Here is a 19,604-nt window from a genome sequence, read left to right on the forward strand (position 1 = left end):
GTCACAGGGCTACTCCACCACAGAAAAGTGCTGGAGGAACAGATTTACAATAGGCAGAGCATATTAGAGTGATAATTAAAGAGATATAATAATCTACAAATAAAAGCAATAACCACATGCTTTAGAGGCTAATATGGGAAGATGAAGCAAGGAATAATTAGACAATTATTCAGAAAGAAAGAAAAATATCTTGACATTGAGATATAAGCTTGTGGAACAGTCTGCTCAATAGAGGGACTGAAGTTGCATTTTCTGAAAGCTAAGCAATAAACCTAAACAAAGAGATTAGATAAGATTAAACACTGAGCACTCTACCATTGACAAAAAAACACAGAGCAAGTGAGCCAGCACGTCTTCGGCCTTATGGCTTTTTTAAGGCTGTTATTCATAGACAAGCATGCTCTATTTCTCAACAATTATGTGAAGCAGATATTAAAGACTCTACATGTCCTTGATCTGGGGAAGAGATTCTTGTAATTATTGGTGGAATTTCAGAGTATAGCCTTGGCAGAGTTATACAGCCCTAAGTATGATAAATGTAAATAAATAAAATTAAAATAATCCCCCCCCCAAACCACAATGCCCAAAGGCATTACCTTAGGTAAAGTTTACCCATTACTCTATTTACCCATTGCTGTAGTACAGAAGTAGTAGTTGGAAACAGAAGAATGTGTGCATTAAAGCACCCAACAATGCAGTGAGCAAGTTTCAGATGTTTCATTGCCTAGAGAAATATGCCCAAGTAACATACTCACACTCTCTCCACATGCAAAAAAATACAAATCTAGCATAAGCCAGGAAAAAAGAGAAAGATTACATCTGCATTGTCTGAATAATCTGAGTCCCTAATGATAGATGACAAGGAGATTCCTTATTTCATCTGCATCACATCTGTAAATCCTCTCCTTTCTCACAAAACAGAGCTAGAATTGCTGGTGAACTCTTTAACCAAGAAGAAATCATGGATGGCAACCCTTTTGGTGCAATGAATATTTAATTACTACAAGAAAAAAATCATTCAACTACAAAAGATACGGTTGAAAAACCCTGTGAGGAATCATTTTATCTCCTTTTAAGTAAGTTACTCTGGTGGAAGATGAGACTTTACATAACTCTGAGCAGAGGAATAAATTATCATTTGAGCAAGATTTGAGTCATTTAACTACTGTTCTATGCAGTAAAATGGGAATGGCACCACTTCGTTTTGTTTTAAGAGAAATTTTTAAAATTAGCTAATTAGACCCCACTCCTCAAAGAGGGAGAGGAATGCCTAGCCTGTAGCCATACATGGGGTCTATGATTTTAGACAGCAGTCCCACCTTGAGAGGCCAGAAGCATGTTTGGGCCCTGTAGCCAGAATAACCCTGATGCGCCTTGGGAATCGTCCTGACAGAAGCACAGGTAACAGGGATCTGTGGGACCTCCACACAGGCACCAGCTAAGCAGGTGCTCTGGAAGTCTCATCTCTGGATTTTGGAGTTCATACATCACTACTAACATAAGGCCTCCAGCCTTGTAACGTCCAAAGTGAACTGCACGCTTGGTGTAAATACAAGACACTCGTATTATTGAGCTCCCTGTGTTTATGGCTGTCATGGGTACACAGACCCTAGAGAAACACAGTCATAGCCTGATCTCCCTTTCTGAAATAAACACATCTGCTTAGGGCAATATGTTTACTGTTTCATGCAAGCAGAATGGCTTAATCATATAATATTCAATCAAAGTGAGAAGCTTTTATTTATGTCACTAAGTTTTTTTCCTTCTTCAGATATACACACTTGCATACATATGCCCTTCCTAATATGCAAGTCATTAATTAGTGAAAAGGAGGAAAAAACCAGAAAGGGCTACAGGACCACCACACACCCTGTTTGAAGTCACTAAACCAAGGAAAGTTGAAACTTGGTTCTATGTAGGCTCCTAAACCAACAAAATGTTTGAAGTAGAGACTTGCCCCTATACAATTTTTCCTTAAAGTAAGCTTTGCAGAACTTCCAATAGGGTTTTGAATGTCCTTCTATTGCAGAAGAAAATTATAAAATATGATACATAAGACAGCATAAACAAAAGAAAAAAATTGCTGGTAAAAAACTGTAAAAAGTAGAATACTTCCCTTCCATGGTCTGCCCATTTTCTAGAGCACAGTTTTTCCTTCAGTCTTGTTCTCAAACTAGTAGCCTCCTGCATGATACCAATCCCCACAGTGAGCCACGTCCCTTGGAAATGTCCTTCCACTGTCACAGCTCTACACCTGCATCCTGTGGTCACCTACCTTCTGTGACCACCTGTGTGGTCCCTCTGATAGCCAGAAATATCTCTACATGCAAATGTTCACTGCCTTTTATGGGAGGTATAATCTCTTTGCAGCACAAATAACATCTCTGTGATGCTCAGTGTAGCAGCCAAGAAAGGCAACTGGCAGCCTTTCTCCTTCCTTTAATAGCCCAGCTTTCCAAAGGAACGTGTGTTGAACAAGGTGAAGGTAAAACCAGCTAAAAAACCAACCACATGCCTCAGTAACAGTTTTCAAAATCTCATCACACTGGTTCAGTCTGATGTAACACAAAACAATTGTACTGAATGACCAAGACCTCACATATTAGAGGGAAGATCCAACTAATTAAATGGAATTATGAATCTCTAATAACATGTTTTGCAACCCAGAGGTATTTTCAGATAGCCTAAAGATAAAGTTGTGTGTTGAAGTTTAAATTCCTTAACTACCATAATACAGTCTATAACCAAGTCGTAATTTGTTAAATATCCTCTTTCTTTGATTGAACAACTGTCAGCTGCACAGTCCTTTTACTTAAAAGCATATTTGCATTTATTTTTTGTTGATTCAAATTTACCTTTGAATAGCCACTTCTTAATTCTCAGTTCATCCAACTCAGTGTTCTTTCTGAATCCACAGAGATATTGTTTCCTCAGTTATAATACAGCTTTAAAAAAAACCCCAAAGCCTATCTTAAATTTGTCCAAGTCTCAGTCTTCAAATATATTAAAGCCACAGCTATATTGCACTTTACTAGATACCTGTTTTCTATATAAAACATTTCTTACTGTTTCACTTCACAATTCAGAATCTGCATGATACTTAAATATCAATATAATTCCTTGAGAGTCTCATCTAGTCCTAACAAGCTAGTACAAGAAATCCGAGACACTTCTGATAAACAGTGTACAGAGTAAGTCCTTGCTGACAAGGACAAATAATTTGGATTCCTACTTGCAGTCATTTTTCTTTCCCATTTTTCTGCAACCCCCTGCATGTATGTTTCTCCAATCAAATACAAATAGCTGATTCTTCATACCTGTATGTTTTGTAAAAGAGACATCTCTTCAGGGGGACCTTAATCACATGTTCCTGAAGGCCCACAAAAAGAACACTCTGGCTGTGTAAGATCTGAAGGCTCCTGATGGGTTCTCGCTGACTTTTCGGCAGGAGTTCAATTTCCTCGAGCAGGCAGCTGCTTGAAGTCTGGTTCATTGGGGCAAGTACCTTCTTAATAGTACCATAGTCTGAAAAGGCAAGAGGAAAATAACTTACTAAAAATCACAATAGCAATTCTACCTACTTGGTGTCATTCAGTGAACAAATCTTTGTCCTGTGCTGGATGTTTTCAGTAAAGTGTCAGAATGCGGGAGTATTTTGACTGAAGTTTTCTAAATTGATTATAATGCCGTGAAAAGAACTTAGAAAACTTTTAAGGCTGTTTTCATGTGATACAATAAAGTAAAAAAAAAAAAGGTTATTATTGCAGAACAGACTTCACAGCAGTAGCCACTAGAAAGAGGCTTTCAAAGTCTGGTTATTATAAATGCACATTCATGGCAAGGGTTACTGATTTCAGCTTACCGGATTTTACTACACTTTACTATATTTAAAGCAGTTTAAAAAGCAATAAAGTCCATAATTTCCCTAGTTTCTTTTAATATTCATTGTGTTAAAAATTATGAGATTTAGATATGTATCACATTCATTTAATAAAGCACATATATATGAACATATGCAGGTCTTAATTGATTCTAGGTGACCATAGCAATGAAATGAGCCTGCATCCCTTCTTCTTACTTATCTGGATTTTGACCTCTGAAAAATCATCGCTTTTAGCATTCGCTCTTCACTTCTATTCTTATTGTGATTTCTGAGGAAAGACAGTTATGCATCACAAACCAGAGTCAGAATATATGATGAGATTTATGATTCATTCATGAAAAGTTTTTAAATAATTTAAAAATATCAAAGTACATTTTTTCTGAACACAAAGGATCACATTCTCACACTGATAAATATTTTAGGTAGCTCTCTGACCAAAACAGCATCATGCAATCTTCTCTGTGGCGGCAACAGTAAATGTTAAAGATCCAACACTGCAAATACACAGAGATGAGCTCTAAGCCATGTGAAGTCTTGAAAGATTTCTCTTGTGAGTTGGTAATAATTGCAAGAGAAATGTTTGGGAAGCTCTGTTCTGCAACTCAGAAAATAGCAGTTTTCCATCACTAGCCCAAGGCCAGAGGCTCTGTGTAGGCTCTCAGGACATGTCTGGTCCTGTCTTGATGAGAGCTGGTTTTACCCTGGGCAGCAAATGCCTGGTGACCATGTGCCTGTGCTCCCCCCACATTGGCCTCGCCCTGGGAGCACCCAAGGTCGGGGCTGGCACCCCTACACAGTCACTGTACCCTCCAAGGTAACTGGGCTGAGGGAGGGCAACATGTGGTTCTCAAACTTTGCTTGGGAAATGATGAGGAACAACAAGTAAGAAAATACAGAAAAGTAGCCTCAAGTAGACTCCAAAACTGAAGAGAACCAATGTGCTAATTACTGTTAAAGTCTTCTGAATTTTCCTGAGGAACACTGAATAGCCAGTCTGAAGACCTGGAGAAGTACTGGAAGGGAGAGCACAAATAACATGAGACGTTAGTAGGAAGTTAGTAGGAAGTTTAATTATACGTAAACATATAATTAACAAAACTTCATTTTTTGGATTTGTGCTGAGCACAGGGTTGACAATATAGAGATGTCTTTGTTCATGCTAAGCAGTGCTAACACAGAGCCAAGGCCTTTTCTGCTTTTCATACTACCATGCTGGCACAGAAATTGGGGGTGCATAGGAAGTTTGGAGGAGATACAGCCAATACAGCTGATCCAAACTGACCAAAGGGATATTCCAGACCATATGGCATCATGGTCAGCATATAAACTGGGGAGAAGAAGAAGGAGGGGGATAGAACATTTGGAATTATGCCTTTTGTCTTCCCAAGTCACTGGGACGTGATGGAGCCCTGCTTTTCTGGGGATCGTTGAACACCTGCCTGCCTATGGGAAGCAGTGAATTAATTACTTGTTTTGCTTTGCTGCATGCATGGCTCTTGCTTTCCCTATTAAACTCTCTTTATTGCTACCCATGGGTTTTCTAGGTTTTACCCTTCTGATTCCCTCCCTTAGCCCACTGGTGGGAGAGTGAGTGAGTGGCTGCATGATACTTGCTGGGTGGATGGCTGGGGGTTATATCGTGACACTGTGTTAATTACTGAATGAAAAGATATTTTTTTGAGCACAGAAGTTGGAAAAACATACTAAGTAGGAGAAGAAGAAGCCATGAGATCATTCTACAGATGTAAATTAGTTGGTATCGCTTTTAGAACAGTCAGTACAACTCTATATCACTTGTTTCACTGGCAGACAACAGATTCAGTATGATTCACGATATGTTGAATTTGGCTTGTTATCTTTTTCCTGCATTAGACAAAAATCAGGTGCACATTCAGCACATGCTTCTTGTACAGACCAATATTTCTTCCTGCCACTGTGCTGGGTCTGGCATCTACAGCCAGATTATGGTTACAGCAGCATACTATCCCACAATGAAATAAAATATTCTCACTTTGAGAACTGCAGCACTAATGCCTTCCCCAGGACAGTTGTCATTGCTCTTGTTCTTCCATCCTGGTATACATTCTAAATTCCTCACATTTCCTTTTGCTTTCTTTCAGCATCTCCCAAACCATTCCTTTTTCATTTGTTGTCTAAGAGGATCAGCACTCAGAAATGTTGAAAGTCATAACTGACTGGGCTTTAAGTGAAGAAACAGTGACAGAGATCCCAGAGATTATCAAAAAGAAACACTACTCTTCTCAGAAGCAATGGGTCATACACAAATTCAACAAAAAGGAATAGAATGTTATCTGAGATCTACCTCTGTCTCAGTAAACTCCCCTACTTCTGACTTCTATAATCTATCTTCTCTGCTTTAAATTCCTCCTGCCTATGCCTGATTTTGCAGTGACCACCCGGGAGCACAAACTAGGGTGAGGATCTGGTTTTATTCTACAACTTTGAGACAGGCACATATTGAATTGGTGACTATGTTCATTGGTCTATGGTGTGTAGTAAGTGTATGTATGTATCAACCTCCTCAAAAAATAATAGCATGCAACCTGGCTTCCTTACAGGGGAAAATCACAGCCAGTGATTTCAGTGTTTTAAAAAAAAATATTTTTAAAAGCCAGGTGCCTTGCTTCATTGTTTCCAATTATACTACAATATGTGCAACATTGTGCACAGCCTCCAGCAAAGACTGCAGACTTCCTAAAGAACTTGCAAAAGTCCCATTCTCAGAAATGTTGTCTGTTCAGCCATTTTTACACCACAGTTGCAAAGCAAAAGAGAGGGAAAAGCAGGGAAAGAAATGAATCTGGAACACAGCTCTAGGGCAGGGAGGTTTTCAGATCTGTCATAATCTTTCAAGTGAATATTTACTTTATAATCAAGCTAACTGTCCACTTCTGCCAAGAAATAGCTAAGAAGGGTAATAAACACCGACTGTCTTAATGGATGTAACTTTATTGCCATGGACACGGGGAAAGTTCCAGTTTCATCACAAATGTCAAGTCTGAATCTAACAGCCATTTAAGAATTCAAATGAATGGCATCTTTGCATCCTAACTGTAAGCAAGACCTACTGGAATAGATCCAGACACCTGACAGCCTTTATTTAAGGATGGCCAAGTATATACAGGAGTAGGAACAGATAATGACATTGGCCAGAATGAGTAAATAATGAGCTTTACTAGCTTGTACTGCAAATAATTTTAAAGAGACATGCCAACCCAGCAACTGAACATTAGAAATCTAATCACTGTGAATGAAGAGAAAAAAATCTAGTTGAAATATTACTATGTAATGTGTAGGAGACTGTGAAGAACTGATGGAAAACCGGAGATGGAGTTGAAGAGAACATGCTTGGAGGCAGCAGAGTTTGCAATGAACAAAATTATAATGGCACAAAGTGAAAGGATGATCTCTAAAACTGAAAAGTAAAGTTTAATATGTAATTGTTATAAAGCATAGTCAGCAATGGAGAACATTGCAAGAGTGTGGTTGAAATCATTACAACATCTATGATGACACCTGCAAAGGAAAACAGAAAATGAACAAACAAAACAATCAGCAGACGCAACAAATGAATATAACTGTAATTTCCTAACAGAAATAAAAACAGTCACAGAAGTTGCAGCAATTTTTTGCTATAGAAAAGAATAAATATTTATATGAGCTGTTATATTTACAAAATATTGCTGCATTCTTTAGGCAAACATATCTTTAACAAATCATCATGAGACAGTAAGTTCAGTTTACTTCTTTGAAACAAGGGAAACAATCTCTACCCACTCCTTTTTGAGAGAGAAACACTTTCAGTCTTAACTATTATCATAGATTACAGTGAAAAAACCCCTAATTTCATCTTCATTTTACTATAGTTTAGCATAGTACCTTGGAGAGTGGGTTGGTCTCCAGAAAACTGAACCAGCACCAGAAGACAGAATCCAAACCTATGTTTTTCAGAGGAGGAGTCTACAGTATCATCTTTCATTAATGTTGCAAAAACTTTGCTGTTTTTTAAACTATAGAAGATACTATATAGTTTCAAGCAAAAGAAAGTTATAACTCCCTCAAATATCTCCTCAGGCCAGTTGTATACCTATATTTAAGACTTTACAAATATTCCTTGCACTTCCTGAGCACAACAAGGTGCCTTTACATATCTGACAATCTCCTTGCATATACCATGAAAAACTCAAGGAACAGTGAAACCTACCGTAGATTATAAACAGTTAGTGTAAAGGCCCTGTTTTTCAATTTTCCCATAAAAAATTCTTTAGAACAGTAAGATGTCTTAAGCAGATAAAAGAATGTGGTCAATGTGGAGGAAAGCGGCAGTCAACACAAGACACAGAAGCTAGAGCCACATTTGAGAGATGCTTGCAACTGAACTTGAATAGGATAACACCTGTGCAAGAAATGCACTACTCTGTCCATTATAATATGTGAAAACAGCCTCATTGATAATCTTACCAATCTGGTAGCATAATAATCAGGGGGTTTAATAGGTGGAAATTTGGGAGAATACATTTTAAAGTGTAGTTGAAATAAATATAAATTATGTATGTTTTCAAGGGGTCTAATTTGAAATAGACTTTGGAAAATTATATTAATTTTAAATTATATTATTACTTTAATTCTGCCTATTCTACATTGGTTTTGCATATTATTTTTCCAGTTCAAAAATAAAAGCATTCAGACAGTTTCAAGACTGTTGAAATTAAAGAATGTTGAATATCTTGTAAATATTATCCATACATGCATATAATTAGTTTACATTAATCATATAACTCTTGTATTAAACACTATAGGAAAAAAAATTGGGCATAAGAGTCGCCTTCAAGGGAGAGGTCTTTCAGAATAATAAATTGAAATACCAAATATAAAATTGATTTTTATATATATATAATAGTACAAAACATGATAGTACAGAACATATAATAGTACAAAATCAAAGAAAGTGCAAGGTGATTTACAAACATTCTGCCATTCTGAAAAAATGTATCATCAGTATTTTCTTTCCTCCACCACAGGAACTGGAAAAAGCCCTACCATGAAGCAGAATGTGCATTTGGCTAACAGTAGAAAATTATTCCAATAACAGAAAGTACTAAGTTGCATAAGGTCTTAAGTGCTCTCAACACAGAAAAAAGACACAGGAACAGTTAATGCAGCAGCTGGTTGAGCCTACAAAGGGAAAACCCAGGATTTAGGGTTTAGCAATCTGTATAACATCAAAAAAGATACATATGGTACACAGAATATGATGGGATTTAAAACTTACTCTTTTTTGCCCTTTCTAAAAATAACTTTAAAATTAGTTAAATCATCAGTAGAATATGGATAATTAAAGCCTTTGCTATATTCTGTTTTCCCATATGGGGGTGGGGTACAATTTGATTTAAAGTAAGGCATATTTAGAAGATAATATAACCAAGATCTGTAACTTAGTTTATCTTTTACCTCCAAGTCTCTGAGTTATGTATTTATACTTGAAATACAAGAATACAACCTAAAGGACAAGTGAAAAACTGAGCCTTAGCCCTTCTTTAAAAATTAAAAATATACTATGGGTAAGCATAGTACTTCTATAATGATACAGAAAACAAAAAAAATGTAGTTTAATTTTAAAATTTCCACCTTTACTTACAATTTCAGTTTAAATATTTTTATGGTTTTTAGATGTATACTCTTTAATTAGTTAGGAAAAAAGTGAACCCCAAAATGAATATGGAATTGTGATGCTTTATCAAGACATAGATTTCAATTTTTTAAAATGTCTATATTTATTTTCAGAGCTGTTTTGCATGTTTGTCTCTCCATTTGAAAGTATACCACTGTTTGAACAACCTGATCAGTGTAATAGTTAATTTGTTATTTTTCTCTACTTTTAATATATTTTCATGACAAAAGAAAACATATAGATGCAATTTGTCTACAAGTTTCAGACAAAAATGGAGGTTAAAAATCTGAACATGTTCTGTTTTGCAGGCTTAAGAGAGAATAAAATATGATAAGGTTATGAAGGATAACAATAAACCAATGTGATTGCCTTGCTATTACAGATCATTATCCTCACAATGATAACAAGACAATGGTGGATATTGAGAAATACAGATTAAGAGAAATACAGAAAGCACATTTATTTGATCAAAAAGGCAATTATGTAAGTGCATAACAGAAGCTTCTATGAAATACTGTAGCTGGAAATAGAAAAAAGAATTTAGTTGCATTTCCTCAAGATATATTGCAAATTGTTCTGCCCTGTTGATATGGCAACTTAATTTTAAAGAGCAAAATGGTTAAATGAGACACTGGTTACCTGCTGTACCATCACTTACAGGAAACAGAAAAGCTTAAGCTCTCCCTTATTCAGGTATCTTAGTTTTCCTTACTCCGTTGCAGGACACTTGGAGAAAAAAGTATGTAAGTGACACGGAAAACTCATAAATCATTACTCATTGACATTTAATTAAATTTCAGTAAATTAAATTAACTGAAGCAACAGTAATCCATGTGACAAACTTGGTATTATAAAAAACCAGTATTAATATCATTGAAAACATGGAACAAAAATAAATACTAAATAGTTTCTGTCATCTGCAGAAAATATATACAAACCACCAAGAAGTGAACCCTAACTGAAGTTCTTAAACTACCTAGTTATTTTTTATAGTTGCAAGACTGAAAAACAACTAAAAATCTTCATAATCTACCAAGTGAGTTATATTTTTAGCTCAATCAATACGGTATCATTAATGTATCAAAGAAATTGGATTTTTTTAAGAGATGTTAGATCTAAAAAAAAAAAGTTACATTCTGGGGCTTGAAAAATTTTGCAGCTTGTTCATGTGAGACCTTAGCACAAAATGTTTGGCCTTAAGAGTTTTTGGCCCCATGTGAAGTAAAAAACAGGTATAAAATCAAATCTGTTCTAGATGTACTCCAGAAAGAAAAAAACAGGGTGTGTGCTTTTTTAATAATTCCAGATTTTAAACCAAATCATTCTTTCCTCATGCTCAGTATGAAAGGGCTTTGTATTTCAAAGGTTGTTTATCTATTTCTGCCATTCCTAGAGAATAACAATACTCTAAGGATCCTTGGCCATATATCAACACTGAATTTTACAACTTGGTCACTATTGCTCTGGTGGTACATTTAGTAGACAGAGAAGTTAACAAAAATTACCAGGGAAGATAAGACTCCAAATTTAAGAAAAAGTAACTTCAACTACTAATGAATCAAAATTTTCTGCTTCCTGTCAAACTATATGCAGTTCATAGCAATATTAAAATTGGACATTCCATTTTTCTTGGTATTTAGAAAGAAAAAACGAAGTGCTAAATTGTGTAATTTTAATAAGTTTAGCAAAAGCTACTTTTAAATTATATACAAACAACTATACCACACAGTGCTCAGTGTATTAACAGTTCCAAAGCACAGAATAGTTGCTTAACTATCACATTTAGGAAATAGGAAAGGTTTGACTCTTTCTCTGACAAGAGCTTTGGAAGCAGTAAAACAAAAATATAGAAAAAAACCTGTATTAAATTATTCTTCTCTGGGCAAGACCCCTAGTATTTATGCAATCTGGTGTGGTTTTGTTTTTCAATTCTTGGATGTAATGACAGCAGTTCTGAAAGAGTGCATAAAAAGCAAGCACACATAATATTTTAGATTTATGTTCTTTATCTTTGGCTCTGACTCCTTCTTATTCCCTCTTTCCTAGTACAATTCAAGTAAATATTGATGTTCTTCCTTAAAATATTGGAAATTATTTTGAAACAAAGCAGAAATGAGATGCATTTTTGACAATGATTGTCAACAAAGGAGGTATGATGGTCTATTACTTGTCCCCTGGCTTCCATGCAGGAGAGATAATTTAACTCATTTGCCAACTACTACGAATCTGAAAAGTGCAATTTTAGCCACAATCTATTTGCATACCTTCTAAAATTATTAGCAAGCTTCTTAATGCCCTAGTGGCTATTCCAAGAGAAATTCAATTGTACCTCTGCAACTAGAGGAGTTTCTCATGGTTGTATGTCAAAATTTAATATGTATTTATTCTATGAAGGGAAAATTTATGGGTTATCCTTTCTACATAGGAATTAGAACTATTGATTTAATGAAACTTCTGAATAAGAGAGTGCTGATCTAGATACTAATTATGAAAAAAATAAAGAGCTTTCTTCAAAGCCGTGTGACTGGTAGGACAGAAAGAACATAAAAATTAGTTACATATATATCCCAATAATTATTGCAGAGTAAACTACCTCTCTAAAAACCCAAACCAAACTAAACTAAAACCCTCAAAATTTTGTTTCCATTTTCAATTACAATAATTTTGTAAGGTATCCATCGAAGGAAATTAGGACAACCACCATGTCAATCCTTTCTTTACTGTTTTCCACAGAACACCTTTTAAACGTATAAAAATATTCTTTAAAACACTTCTATCCCCTGTAGATTTAATTCCCATGTGTTATAATGTCTCAAAAGCATCAAGGACATAATCAGTTTGCAGTTGAATTAGTAAAGCATTCTTCCGGTAACTACCATGCAAGGAGATAAATATCCACTTTAGCACAGAAAATATCTACCACTCCATAAAGTACAACAGATTATAAATTGATACAAATAACATTTCCACTAGTAGGGTTGCCTATGAATCAAAAAGGCATTATAGTTTAGAAAATACAGCAATTTGTGTGTCATTTGAAGCCATTTCATGCCTCAAATTGGAATTTAAATCCAGTTCCAGTGAGAATCATTCAAAAATCTTTCACATAGAGAATTCAAGTTCTAGAGGGAAATTCAGATCTATTTTAGACTAGAATGCAAAGTGACTAGCAGCTAAACCACAGCAGTATGTCTTTTTTAGAAAGATTATTTCTACAAAGTTGAAGCTTCAAACTCCTAAAACTGAAATATCTTTTCTCTGCTTTCCCCTTGGTCTTTTCTAGAATGTCAAGCAAAAACCTATACTAAATAACAAATACATGCTGAGTTACGTGTCTCAGCTATCATATCAATTAGGTCTGTTTCTTTCACAAAGAAAATCAAACTTTCTCAGCTTGCTAGAGTGGTTCTTGTATAATCTAGTGGCGATTTCTCACCCTTCCTAGATCTAAACCAAATGTTTCTTCCTGCCTGATGAAAAAAATACAACCCCAAAGTAATTTCAACAATCTCAAAATGTATGCATTTTTAATGAATCATGCTCATTGGCACACCTTTATTCACTACTTCTATTTCCAATATTCTAGGAGATTTTCAGCTTGTCAAAGATGTGACTGGGGTGTCTTTTAACTATCTTTTATTTGCAATCTCATTTAGTTAGTTTTCACTGATAAAAGTTTAATAAAGAAACTATTCTCATGAAACAAGGTGGAGACTTGTGAGATCTGGGTTTAAGTGCCAGTTTTTTCTCTCCAGACTTGATATTCAGAACAGTAATACCACCTATAGTGAAAAAAATTTAAAACTTGAAACTTCTTTTTTTATAAAACTGTTTCATGTAACTATAAAAATATCTAACCATAGAATCTTTAACAGGTACATTTCCCTACTGAAGATGTAAAACTTCTTTTGCTATGCTGTTTTCTTGAACACTGACTTGATTCTATGACAAATTCAAAGCCAGGGACAGGCAGTTACTCTGTTCTCCCTCAATATACAGTTGAACAGAAAAGTCTCAGCTGCAGCCAAGAAAAATTATGAATGTGATTTTATGCCCTGTAAGCAATAGGTGTCCTTAGAGAATTTCAGGGAAGTTATTGCTTAATTAAAAAGGCATTTGAAAACTGTTTTAATAGTTGTTGCAGCAGAGAGCAAGGCATCATCTCTCTAGCAGAATTCTCTACATAATCAGCTTGAGAGCTGCTGTGCTCCTGCATTTGCCTGTCAGACAAACTGTGCACTCCACATGCAGATTAAAAAAGTGTCAGTGAATGGATCTGGGAAGGCTCCTTCCCATCCACAGCAGCCCCTTCTCTTCTGGATCAAGCATTCAACAAGGAGGTGCAAGAGATGACTTTGAATTCTGGAGACTCTGAGGAATTAAACCTCAGCTCTACATATCCCCCATGAATGCTGCTGCCATCCATATCACTTCAACAATAGGCTGACCCTTCTCTGCTGTGTTGCTGTGTTAATTTCAGAGAATAATCCCAGAGAAATGCACAGTATTTTCTCAAAACATAGCTCCTTGACCATACCAAGTATCACCATTTATAACCCCTTCAGAAAATTATATTAAAATGTGAACAATAGTTACTAGAATTGGTTTGAGAACTGATGTCTTAGGAGAATGGATATGGTTAAAACTACAGCTTAAAATCTTTAGATGAGGTTTTAATAAGTTGGGGAAAAGAAAATAAGTTCTAAAGACTTGGAAAAGAGGTGACAGAAAAGAATTTCAAGTTTGGCTCTAGTACAACACACTCTTTCTGTTTTTCTTCCTTGGAAAGTTGTCAGGAAACCTCAAGTAGGCCATGCAGACCAAGGCATGATTTGTAACATCAAGTAAACATTCATCAATTTTATCAAACCATAATCTAATTTTGAATTCTTACTTAAATGACCCAAGTTCTGTCTACAAACTTGCTCAATAATAAAAAATAATTACAAGGATCATGATAGATGAAATCAGCAGCCTCAGAGAAGGCCAGTAAAACACCTTTTCTGTCTTGCATCAGACTAAAAACACTTGCTATATAAAAAGACACATTCTTATAGCTTAGAAAATGAATGAACTTAACAATGTCAGATTCAAAATCAAATAGAATATCAAGACTATGTTGGGACATCAAACCTACAGACAAAACAAATTGTATATATTTATCAGTGTTGATTATAGTTATTGAATCAAACCGGTCCTGCCAATATGCATATTAAGCTGTGAGCATGTGCTATGATACTATCTTTACCAAGATTCCCATTAGATGTTTTCAGAAGTCTCAAATATTTACTCCCTGAGTACAGTAAGATGATAACCAAACAGAGTCAAGATAACCAAGAGCTATATGTGAATAACACCTATTCCAGAGAATGCCCGTTAGGCATTATATTGCAATTATAGCTACTTTTGTTGGCAACATCCAGCTTTTACTATAGTAAAAATGACACATATACACACAAAGCTTGAAGACCTGAGGCAAAGAAGACACAAGAATTCATATGGTTCTGAATAGGAAACATTACACTTGTCAAGAGATGCATAATTTCAATATCCTAGATTCTGAAAAGAGAAAGAAATGTAACAATAAGGTTGTTATTGGGGGCTGGTTGCTACATTGACAATGAAACAAACAAAAAAGTATGTAGTAATTTCCCAGAAACTTCTTCACAAGAAGAGAAAACTTTCTGATTTTGGAGAGATCTTCTAAAATGTTTAATCAATATCTAGGACTAGAGTTAGTAGACAGAGAAGAAGAGCACCTCTGAAGAAATGTGTAACCTCTAACTAAAGTAGTAGAGTAGGTAATAAACATAAATATTAATTGCAAGATGAAATGGTTTGTATGATTTAAGGCTTGCTATCTGGTACAGAGTAGCAGCGAAGAATGCCACAACAAGGAAAAAATTACCATCAAATACAGGCCCTGGATCCCTGCCAGTCTTCTAAAGTTGAGATGTATTAACTGATTGGATCTGACCAGACAGGGAGTGCTTACTGCTCCTATTATTTTTTATTGCCTTCCTTCATACCACCAAAACAATAAATATCTTGTACTACTTAATGCATGCTATGAATATGATAGTGTTGTCCAACTGAATAAAGTTTTCAATGCCTGTATCAAGGAAGCATTTAGTTGCACAAGTGGAGAAAACTCAGATAATAACCAACAGCAAACCTTGCCTGATTACTAAACCAAGGCACATGTGATTATTTTCACTGGAAGTGTCAGAAAGACAACTGACTACTGTATGGATCCAGAAGCATCACAGACTTGGCTGATGAAAATGTTTCAGGGACTATCCTCTATTCAAACTCATTTGCAGTCTACACAGTACATGCCTCAGGCCCTGAATGAGCCAAATCCAGTACATATGTCCAGTACAATTCCAGTATGATGTGCATGGAACTTCAGCAGCAATTTCAGCATAAAACACAGCTTTTGTTCAGAAATACAAAAGGACAAGATGATGATGATGATGACTTTTTCTTCTCAAGTAAGAAAGTAAATGGACAAGACACAGAAACGAAGTTGGGATTAGAGAAATGAATCTCAAATCTCTTACCAGATGTTCATCTCACTACTCTCACTATTCCATTAAAGTAGCCATAGCCATAGCATATAGCCATAGTATACAGCCATAGTCTACAATGTATACAATCATATTACATTATATTCTTTATATAATAGTCTAGGAGCCAGGACATCTGGCAATAACTAGAAAATCTCACAAAGCTTGTTAGTTAAAAAAACCCTCATACTTTGTAGGCAAGCAGTCTAACCACTATTCTGGTTGCAGTCATGCCTATTCCTTCTAAGACGCGCCTTTACAGAATGAAATTTCCAAGATTCACGGGATAAGAAAGAAAAATAAAAGTAACTAAAAGCTAGAAGAATGAATCTGTAGGCAAGATATTAGAACTCTTACCCTGTGATTTGATTACAGTAAAATGCATATGGAACCTAATCCATCTTTTTGTAATTGCATCTGCAGGTTAAAGGACTCTTCACATAAAGTCCACAGTGTCTGGAACAAAGCATCTTCACATTTTGATGACTTACAAGACACAGACAAAAGTAAATAAGGTATATCTTTATTAAGAAATTCTTTAGATTATTAAGATTTGCCATGTCCTATGAACAGAGCTGAGTAAGCACAAGGGGAAAAAATCCCAATGATTATTAGTGCCACTGCTTGTATATGCTCAGTTATAAATATCTAGATTTATTGAGGTTTATAGGACAAAGGATACAGAATAAAGAAGTTCACAAACATTAAGAAAACAGGAGTTCAGTATAATATCCCATTTCATGACAGCTTTACTGACAGCTCACACTAAATATTGTAACTATCATAGAATCATATTTATGATCTATATTTGGTTTTTTAGGGTCAAAGCTGAATTTCTTGTAAGGTTCGGACTTTTATTTCTCCCCGTGATTTAACTGTTCAACTTTCTTCTTTGGTTGGACAGGGTTTATTGAATCACTCCTATGCATGTCCACCTTAAAAGAAAGGCTTTTTAGAAGTAAAAAGCCTTGCAGAATATTCTAAAGAAGTTCACAATGCTCAGCAACATGCCAAGTCACCTAACCCTTTCTGAAATGTTATGATAAAGTCAAGTCCCTTTAAAGAGAAGGTTTCCTCCCCACATCTCTCAACAAGAGACCTTCATACTGTGTACTTGTGCAAGGGTTACACAGTCGGTTCAAAGATTGAATTCCTCGCCAGCATAAAGCTAATTCCAACACTGTTTTTTGAAATTAGGACCAAGCCTGTTGACTGGCACTGCATGCTATCAAGGGCAAAATAAGAGTTTTGAGTGTAGGCATAGATGCTAATAGATCTTAGTTTCGAAGGCAGCAGGACAACACTGAGCACCATGTAAGATACCTCTTTTGCTTACAGCTTCGCATTTTGCGCATTAGAATTTTCTAATAACAAATGACACAGGGATTATCAAGTCTAGTTTCTCTTCCAGGAAGAAGTGGTAGCTTCAAAACACACAGAAATGAAGGATAGGCTATTTGGTCATTCTAAGTTTATAAAGTAGTCAAAAAGGATTTGAAAGTTCAGCACCACCACGGTAAAGAGGAGCTGGTCTTTTTTAAATGGAAGGTTGAGACTGTCTCCAGCTCTTTTAATCTTTTTCCCTCCCTGGCCCACGCATTAAGCTCATTCTCATGAAAGCAGAGCCAGCTGTTCTTCAGTCAGTAGCTGCTTTTTGCAGCAACTGTGATTTCCAGTGGCAACATAGAAATGCACATACCATATGTTCTTTGGACATTTATTTATAGTCTTTATCCAACAGAGCTGGGCAATTATAAAGACATGATGATAATTTGTGAACAGAAAAAAAGAGCTTCTTCTACCTAAATTTGTCCCATGAGAAAACAGAATACCATCTACTTGCAATTCATGAACACGTTAATGAAAATATGAACAAACTATATGAGCAAATAGCAGTAACAAACTAATCAAAATCATGACCTATTTATGGGTTGATTATAATAACAAAAAATTACTACAAATAAGTGCTGAGTAATTTGTGAACCAAATAAAGGGCTACAACTCACACATATAAAGTGCTGACAATTAATAATTTAATCAGCTCTAGTTAGAGCCATCTATTTATTAAGAAACCTCTCCAACTGGATCTGGCAGAATGATTTATCTTTATATACAGTGATAAAGCCAAGGGAAATCAGTACTACTGGACATTTTAAATGCCGGGTTTGATTCTCTAGAGACCCATAGTATCATTTATAACTCTGTAGCCTGAACTTTAGATGTAGCCATTCTCATTTAGTAATATTTTAAAACCCCTTTGCCTAGTACAGATGACACAATACACAAGGCAGTAACAAATCAACATCTCTGTGTTTAAATTACATAAAAAAACAGTAAAAGTTTACATTATCCTTCTTTGTCTTTACAGATAATTCAACATAAAAAAATAAAATAAATACTCTAGCAGAAATATATAGGAAGCCTTCTTAGTAAAGCTAGCATAAATCCAAGTGAACATTAAGCTCTTGGAGAAAAATCATGAAATCTTTTACACATTTTTTTAAACTTTGAAGTAAAATATTTCCCGAAAAGTTTAAAAATATATACAGAGCATTAATTAAGCTAGGGTTTTTCTTTATCAGAGGTAACTGTCACTGCTAAAGCAGAAGAGAATAAGGTTATTAACTTTATGGTTTACTGCTTGTTTTTTTGAAACAAATGTTCAAGATCATCATGTTGCTCTTAGGACTAGTGTCTTCCAACACGCACCAGTTTTTGACAGTAAAGTAATTGATGAGTGTCCTTGCTTCAAGCTTCTTGAAATGACATTGCATAAAGCCAGAAGGATAACAAGTTGCAGGAAAATAGTTTTAAAACCACTGCAGGGGTGCTTTACAACTCTGTAAAAGCATACTTTACCTTTGTCAAGGAAAGGTATAAGAAACAAAGCAACTGTGTTTTCTGTAATAATAGAAGAGAAATGGTTTCAAAAAGTGACAACTTCGTGACACAGTGTATACGCCTCATTATCCATCTGTACTCTGATTCCCCTGTTTCTGAACTTGAAGGAATTAATACATACAAATAGACTACCTACCACTTTCACACTTGACTTCTGACTCAAAATTACAGTTACTCTGATCCTTTTTATTATTGCATTTCTATTGTGGTTTCTAGACTAAGGAGGTAATTCTTAAACGGAGATGAAAATTCTATAGTTCCTTTCTACAGAAATTATGTACAGATTGCTTCCAATAACCTCAATGCACTTAAGATAACACAGTCAGAAATAGCACCAAATTGGAAAAAATGTAGTCAATTTAAATTTTGTTGCTCTCTGGACCAAGAGAGCATAAGAAATGCATATAAGCACATATATTTGCTTATAACTTTCAGGTTGGTAACTTTGCACATACTCCATACATTCTGACAAAATGCACATTAAACTGTGAAAGCTGCACACTTTGATCAAAAATGTAGTCTGCCAGGAAAATGACAAAATCTCATCTGAGATTTTTTA

General features: G+C 35.4%; 1 protein-coding gene across 3 annotated transcripts in view; it reads right to left on the reverse strand.

The window, feature by feature from the left end:
- SEMA5A (semaphorin 5A) overlaps positions 1-19,604 on the reverse strand; it is a 327,493-nt gene that overhangs the window by 96,680 nt on the left and 211,209 nt on the right. For all 3 annotated transcript variants that reach the window (XM_029958921.1, XM_018070097.3, XM_008922830.4), the window contains one exon: positions 3,318-3,525. In XM_029958921.1, coding sequence (XP_029814781.1) covers positions 3,318-3,525 — 208 coding nt within the window. The remainder of the gene's footprint in view (positions 1-3,317; positions 3,526-19,604) is intronic.

This window comes from Manacus vitellinus, unplaced genomic scaffold (genome assembly GCF_001715985.3).
Source record: "Manacus vitellinus isolate BGI_N305 unplaced genomic scaffold, ASM171598v3 scaffold_17_pilon, whole genome shotgun sequence".
NCBI classification, from domain to species: Eukaryota; Metazoa; Chordata; class Aves; order Passeriformes; family Pipridae; genus Manacus; species Manacus vitellinus.